The sequence below is a fragment of the Balaenoptera acutorostrata genome, chromosome 8 (assembly GCF_949987535.1).
Source record: "Balaenoptera acutorostrata chromosome 8, mBalAcu1.1, whole genome shotgun sequence".
Taxonomy (NCBI): Eukaryota; Metazoa; Chordata; class Mammalia; order Artiodactyla; family Balaenopteridae; genus Balaenoptera; species Balaenoptera acutorostrata.
The window spans coordinates 19,751,608-19,759,833 of NC_080071.1; the positions used below are offsets into that span (position 1 = coordinate 19,751,608).

General features: G+C 37.4%; 1 protein-coding gene across 1 annotated transcript; it reads right to left on the reverse strand.

The window, feature by feature from the left end:
• Positions 1-5,595: 5,595 nt before the first annotated feature.
• Positions 5,596-6,081, reverse strand: LOC114238055 (small integral membrane protein 30-like). Its single transcript, XM_028166777.2, has one exon. It carries the CDS (start codon positions 5,948-5,950, stop codon positions 5,771-5,773), a length of 180 nt encoding a protein of 59 aa, XP_028022578.1. The 5' UTR covers positions 5,951-6,081; the 3' UTR covers positions 5,596-5,770.
• Positions 6,082-8,226: the final 2,145 nt, after the last annotated feature.

The window sequence follows — 8,226 nt, forward strand, 5'->3', positions numbered from 1 at the left end:
CTCCACCCCTCTCTCGCCCCTTTGATAACCACAGGTTTCTTTTTTATGTCTCTGTCTGTTTCTGTTTATTTGTATAGATTCATTTGTATTTTTTAGATTCCACCTTTAAGTGATATCATATAATATTTGTCTTTCCTGTCTGACTTACTTCACTTCTTATGATATTCTCTAGTCCATCCATGTTGCTGTAAATGGCAATATTTCATTCCTTTTTGTGGCTGGGGAATATTCTGTTGTGTGTGTGGAATCTTCTTAAGCAAATTGTCTGTTGATGGGCACTTGGGTTGTTTCCATGTCTTGGCTATTGTAAATAGTGATGCTGTGAACATTGGGGTGCATCTTTTCGAATTAAAGTTTTGTTTGTTTGTTTTTTTTAATTTATTTATTTATTTTATTTTTTTTGGCTGTGCTGGGTCTTCGTTTCTGTGCGAGGGCTTTCTCTAGTTGCGGCAAGCGGGGGCCACTCTTCATCGCGGTGCGCAGGCCCCTCACCATCGCGGCCTCTCTCGTTGCGGAGCACAGGCTCCAGACACGCAGGCTCAGCAGCTGTGGCTCACGGGCCTAGCCGCTCCGCGGCACGTGGGATCCTCCCAGACCAGGGCTCGAACCCGCGTCCCCCGCATTAGCAGGCAGACTCTCAACCACTGCGCCACCAGGGAAGCCCTCGAATTAAAGTTTTAATTTTTTTCTGGATATGTACCCAGGAGTGGGATTGTTGGATCATATGGTAGCTCTAGTTTTTTAAGGGGCCTCCATACTGTTTTCCGTAGTGACTGCACCAATTTATATTCCCACCAACAGTGTAGGAGGGTTCCCTTTCCTCCATGCCCTCTTTAGCATTTATTATTTATAGACTTTTTGATAGTCATTCTGACAGGTGTGAAGTGAGAACTCATTGTGGTTTTGATTGGCATTTCTCTAATAATTAGTGATGTTTCACATCTTTTCTTGTGCCTGTTGGCCATCTGTATGTCTTCTATGGAAAAAATGTTTATTTAGGTCTTCCGCCCATCTTTTGATTGGGTTGTTTGTTTTTTCGATATTGAGCTATATGAGCTGTTTTCATATTTTGGAGATTAATCCCTTGTCGCATCATTTGCAAATATTTTCTCCCATTTAATAATAAGTCGTCTTTTCATTTTGTTGATGGTTTCCTTTGCTGTGCAAAAGCTTTTAAGTTTGATTAGGACACATTTGTTTATTTTTGCTTTTATTTCTTATGCCTTGGGAGACTGATCTAAGAAAATATTGGTATGAATTATGTCAGAGAATGTTTTGCCTATGTTCTAGGAGTTTTAGGCTATCATATCTTATATTTCTTATATTTAGGTCTTTAAACCATGTTGAGCTTATTTTTGTATATGGTGTGAGTGTATGAGGGAATATTCTACTTTTACTGATTTAAATGTAGCTGTCCAGCTTTCCCAGCACCACTTGTTGAAGAGACTGTCTTTTCTCCATTGTATATTCTTGCCTCCTTTGTCATAGATTAATCGACTGTAGGTATGTAGGTTTATTTCTGGGCTCTCTATTCTGTTCCATTGATCTATATAACTGTTTTGTGCCAATATTGCACTGTTTTGATTAATTTCCTTCATCAATGTTCAATAGTTTTCAGAGAATAGGTCTTTCACCTACTTGGTTAAGATTATTCCTAGGCATTTTATCTTTTTAATGCAATTTAAACAGGATTTTTTTTTTACTTTCTCTTTCTGATATTTCATTATTAGTGTAAAGAAATGCAACAGATTTCTGTATATTAATCTTGTACCCTGCTACCTTGCTGATCATTTATTAGTTCTAATAGCTTTTGTGTGGAGACTTTTAGGGTTCTCTATATACAGTATCATGTCCTCTTCAAACAGTGACAGTTTTACTTCTTCCTTTCCAATTGGGATTCCTTTATTTCTTGTCTGATTGCTGTCGCTAGGACTTCCAATAGTATGTTGAATAGAAATGGTGAGTGGACATCCTTGTCTTGTTCCTGAATTTAGCAGGAAGGCTTTCAGCTTTTCACCATTGAGTATTATGTTGGCTGTAGGTCTGTCATAAATGGCTTTTATTATGTTGAGATATGTTCCCCTATACCCATTTTTATCATGAATGGTTGTTGAATTTTGTCAAACGCTTTTTCTTCATTGAGATGATCATGTGGTTTTTGTCTTTCCTATTGTTAATGTGGTGTTATCACATTGATTTTTTTTGCATATATTGAGCCATACTGGTCACTGTGGAATGAATCCAACTTGATCATGATGTATGATCCTTTTTATGTACTGTTGGATTTGGTTTGCTAATATTTTGTTGAGGATTTTTGCATCCATATTCATCAAAGATATTGGCCTGTAATTTTCTTTTTTTGTAGTGTCTTTGTCTGCTTTTGGTATCAGGATGATGGTGGCCTCATACAATGAGTTTGGCACTGTTTCTCCTCTTCAATCACTTGGAATAGTTTGAGAAGAATAGGTATAATTTCTTCTTTGTATGTTTGGTAAATTCCCCAGTGAAACCATCTAGTTCTGGACTTTTGTTTGCAGGGAGCTCTTTAATTACAGATTCTTTTTCACTTCTAGGGATCAGTCTGTGCAAATTGTCTGTTTCTTCTTGACCCAGTCTTGACAGGCTGTATGTTTCTAGAAGGTTGTCCATTTCTTCTAGGTTGTCCAATTTGTTGGCATATAACTGTTCATAATATTCTCACAATTTTTCTGTGGTATCTGTTGTTACTTCTCTTTTATTTTTCATTTTGTTTATTTGTGTCCTCTCTCTTTTCTTGGTGAGCCTGGCTAGAGATCTGTCAATTTTGTTTATCTTTTCAGAAAACCAGCTCTTGGTTTTTATTGATCTTTTCTATCGGTTTTTATCTCTATTTTACTTATTTCCTCTCTGATCATTATTTCCTTACTTCTGCTGACTTTTGGTTTTGGTTGTTATTCTTTTTCTGATTCTTTTAGATGGCAGGTTAGATTGTTTATTTGTAATTTTTCTTGCTTCTTGAGGAAGGCATGTATCACTATGAACCTCCTTCTTAGAATTGCTTTTGCTGCATCCCATAGATTTTGGAAATTTGTGTTTTCATTTTCATTTGTCTTTATTTTCTGATTTCTTCTTTGGTTTTGTCATTTCTAGTAGCATGTTGTTTAGTCTCCATGTGTTCTTATTTTTCTTTGGTTAATTTCTAGTTTCAAACCATTGTGGTCAGAAAAGATGCTTGAAATAATTTTTATCCTCTTAAATTTGTTGAGGTTTGTTTAAACAATGAATGTTCCATGTGTGCTTGAAAAGAATTTGTATTCTTTGGGGGTGGGGAGGAATGTACTGTCCTGTAGATGTCAATTAAGTCCAACTGTCTCGTGTGTTATTGAAGATTTCTGTTGACTTATTCATTTTCTGTCTTGATAATCTGTCCATTGTTGTCAGTGGGGTGTAAAGTCTCCTATTATTGTATCAATAGTATTGTTAATTTCTCCCTTTATGTCTGTTAGTATTTTATGTATTTAGGTGTTCCTATCGTGGGTGCATGTGTTAACAAATGTAATCCTTTTATCACTATATAATGCCCTTCTTTATCTGTCTTTGTGGCCTTTGCTTTAGAGTCTATTTTGTCTGAGATGAGTGTGCTATCCCTGCTTTCCTTGTCATTTCCATTTGCATGAAATATCATTTTCCATGCCCTCAGTTTCAGGCTCTGTCTTTCACCCTGAAAGGAGTCACCTGTAGGCAGCATATTGCAAGTTTTTGGTTTTTTAATCCAATATGCCACTCTGTCTTTTGATCAGAGCATTTAGTCCACTGACATTTAAAATAATTATTTATAGGTTTGTACTTATTGCCATTTTAATCCTTGTTTCCTAGTTGTTTTTGTAGTTCATTGTTCATTACTTTTTATGTTTTTCCCATTATGGTTTGATTTTCTTTTGTAGTATGATTGGGTTCCTTTCTTTTTGATTTTTGTGAATCTGTTGTATGTTTTTGATTTGTGGTTACCGTATAGGTCAAGTATGTTAACCCATAACTATATCTACTTGCTTTAAACTGATAGTCATACAAGTTCAAACACATTCTAAAAGATCTACATTCTTATATCCCCTTTCCCCACGTTTTGTGATTTTGATATCTTATTTTGCAGCTTCATGCTTATCTTTTTACTGTTTATTGTAGTTATAGTTATTTATGCAATTTTTAAAATCTATGTATTGGCTTATTCAAGTGATCTTCAATCCTCTCATATATTTCCCTTTGCTGTTCTGATTTTCTCTTTCCTATAGATTCTTGCCTCTTTTCCATTTAGAGAAGACCCTTCAATATTTCTTTTAGGGTAGGTTTAGTATTGCTGAATTCTTTTAGTTTTTGCTTGTCTGCGAAGTTCTTTCTCTCCTAAGTGATAATCTTGCTGGGTAGAGTATCCTAGGTTGCAGGTTTTCTTTTCCAGAACTGTGCATATATCATGCCACTCCCTTCTGACCTGCAAGGTTTCTGCAGAGAAATCAGCTGATGATCTTATGGAAATACCGTTGTAACTGACTCTGTTTATCTCCTGCTGCCATTAGAATCCTTTGTCTTTAAATTTTTCCATTATAATTATGATATGACTTGGTATTGGTCTGTTTGGGTCCATCATGTTTGGGACCCTCTGTGCTTCTGTATCTGGATATCTGTTTCCTTCTTTAGGTTTGGGAAGTTTTCAGCCATAATTTCTTGAAATACATTTTTTGATCCCCCACCCCCTCCCTTCAGAAACCCTGTTATGGGTAGGTTGGTGCTTTTTATGTTATCCCATAGATCTTGTATGTTGCTTTCATTATTTTAATTTGTTCTTCTGTCTGCTGTTCTGATTAGATGATTTCCATTATCCTGTCTTCCAGATCACTTATTGTTCTTCTGTGTCATTTATTCTGTTATAATTGAATTGTCTATTTTTGAGTTCATCTTTATGGTTTCTAGTTCCTTGTTACAGTGATCTGAATTTATATTGATAATCTTAATTCAGTTAGTGTTTTTAATACCTCCTTTTTGAACTCATGGTCTAGTAGACTGGTGAGCTATGTTTCATTATTTCTTCTTTTTTTTTTTTTTTACATAATGGGTTTATATTTAATATAGTACTTCTCACCATGGAGATGTTAGCAGTTAATATAAAGATTTTTTGGTTTTTGTTAAACATTAAATCTCTTCTCCATTTCAGTGTCAATATAAAGTATTTTTTTACATTAAATCTTTTCTCCATTTCAACATTAGATACATCGAATACATTTTCTAAACTTTTTCCCCCACAAAGAGATAAGTTTTAATTTTTGACCAACTGTATTTAATATCTAGGTACAATATTAACTTGGGAGATAACAAAACAAAAATGCATTAAAAATATGGAGAAAAGACTCCTCAATGATGCAGGAGGCAGTGATTATAACTAAACAGTGGCAATTTCCTAGGATTCTGGGCAAGAGTTTTCTTCTTCCTATTGAGAATTCTGAAACTATGAAATATTACTTATGCAAAGTTCAGCCATCTCACTTCTTTGACGTTCTTTCTAACTAGCAAATGCAAATTACAGACGGCATTTTTCAGTGCATTATTTGTTGTGAAAAAAAGTTTTGTTTTCCATTTAACATAATATATCAGTTTGTTCCTATTTATAGGGAAATAACCAAGACTATGAAGCTACCCTATTTACTGTTTCTTGAGAACTTTCAGACACCAAAACTCAGTTCTGAACCTCAATAGCACAAAGGTTTTCAGGGCAAGGTTTGATTCAGGAGGCCCTTCAAAGTCACATCTGTCCATTTCTCTTTCGTGCATACACCCCCAAACAAGCACAAATGCCTGTAATGCTGAGAACCACACCTAACAAGAGAGCGATTGCATCTCCGGCTTCTACTGCTTCAACAACAGGCAGCACCAGAAGCAATGAAAAGAGGACTCGGAACAATTGTGTTGAAACTGAGATCATGATGTTGAGATCTTGAGGTGACTGGTTCTTAAAGGCTGAAGGTTCCAAAGAAAGCGGTTTTTGTTTAATTCTATCAGTTCAGGATGCTGAGGCTAAGAGGGTCCACATGACAGCGCCTTCCAGGAAGCAGCCATTACAGGAATCTCATTATTTCTTCTTTTATGAGATTTCTCTTGTTCTTTTAATTGGGAGTAGGTCCTCTGCCTTTTCATTTCACTTAAGTTTCTCTGTCTCTATAAACTTTAGGAGAAACAGTTATCTATTGTGGTTTTGAAGGGGTGTTTCTTATGTGGGAGCATACCTGTGTAGACTGCACGGCCAATGTTTTTGGTGCGAGGTCTGGTTTTGGCATGAATGCCAGCCACTGCTTTCCTCAGGGTGTGCTGGCTGTTATCCCCTTGATAGGGAGTGTAGTTTGTGTTGTAGTATCTAAAGCCTGTGCAGGATGTGAGGTGGGGCTTCCTCTCCTCTGTTGCTATCACTGTCCTGTCAGGGGTGGGATCTGCTCCCCAATTATTGGATTAGAAGCCCTCATGGTCAGATTCAATCATGCTCCATTGCCCTTGAGTGTGTGCCCTGGTCCAAAGGAGGTGATTGCTGAAGCAAGTGAGGCCCGTGTGTTCACAGAGGACCTATGTGCCACCTGTGTATACATGTGCGGTTCTGCTCAGAAGCAGCCCAAGGTCATGTCCTTTTCTCTGTGTATGACCCATATCTAAGGCAAGGCTGGTGTGAAATAGGCTGTGACTGGGGGTTAGGGCATTGTGGGTGGAGGTATTGTTATAGCTGTGCTGCCACCTGAGATCTGGGCTGCCACCTGAGTCTTCTCCCAGGATCTGCCTGCACCAGATCTAGCACTAAGCTGCTGTGTGTAATGGGCAAGGCCAGGGTGCTATTGCTGGGAGAGTAACTGCTGTATACTTTTTGTTGTTGTTGTTGGATGTCTTTTTTAATTGAAGTATAGTTTCTGTACAATATTATATAAGTTACAGGTATATAATATAGTGATCCATAATTTTTAAAGGTTGTATTCCATTTAGTTATTATAAAATATTGGCTATATTCCCTGTGTTGTACAATATATACTTGTAGCTTATTTTATAACTAGTAGTTTGTAGCTCTTACTTTCCTACCTCTATATTTCCCCTCCCCATTCCCTCGTCCCACTGGCACCCACTAGTTTGTTCTCTGTATCTGTGAGTCTGCTTCTTTTTTGTTATATTCACTAGTTTTTTGTATTTTTTAGATTCCACATATAAGTGATATCATACAGTATTGTCCTGAATGGGAGAAAATATTTGTAAATGACTAGATGGATAAGGGATTAATAGCCAACATATATGAACAGGTCATAAAACTCAAAAAATCAAACAACCAATTAAAAATGGGCAGAAGAACTGAATAGACAATTCCCCCAAAAGAAAATGCAGATAGCCAACAGGCACACGAGAAGATACTCAACATCACTAATCATCAGGAAAATGCAAATCAAAACCACAATGAGATATCACCTCACACGTGTCAGAATGGCTATCATCAAAAAACACAAATAACAAATGTTGGTGAGGTTGTGGAAAAAGGAAAAAATCCTTGTACACAGCTGCTGGGAATGTAAACTGGTGCACAGCCACTGTAGAAAACAGTATGGAGATTGCTCAAAAAACTAAAAATAGAAGTACTGTGTGACCCAGCAATTCCACCCCTGGGTACATATCAAAAAAAACCAAAACACTAATTCAAAAAGATGCATGCACCCCAATGTTTATAGCAGCATAATTTACAGTTGCCAAGATATGGAAGCAACCTAAGTGTCTATCAACAGATGAGTAGATAAAGAAGATGTGGTATGTGTATATGTACACAATGGAATGCTGGTCAGCCTTAAAGTGAAATTTTGCCATTTGCAGCAATATGGATGGACTTGGAAGCATTAAGTTAAATGAAATAAGTCTGACAGAGAAAGACCGCTGTGTACTTCTGAGTGCACTGACAATGGCCCCACCCAGACCACACCCCAGACCCTCCAGGCTGTCTCTGAATAGATAGATGAGTCCTCCTCCAGGACCTGTCCGCTTGAGATTCGGTGCTTAGCTGCTGTGCACATTTTTGGTGCTGCCCCATGCATGCATTGACAGTGGTTGCTGTGACCCCATCCATCACGCTGTTTGTGCTGACAGTGGCCTCAATGGCTCCACCTGGTTCACGTCCCAGGTGCCCCAGTCTGTCTGTGTGTTGCTAAACCAAGTCTTTGCCCATATATTGCATCTCGCTCTGGT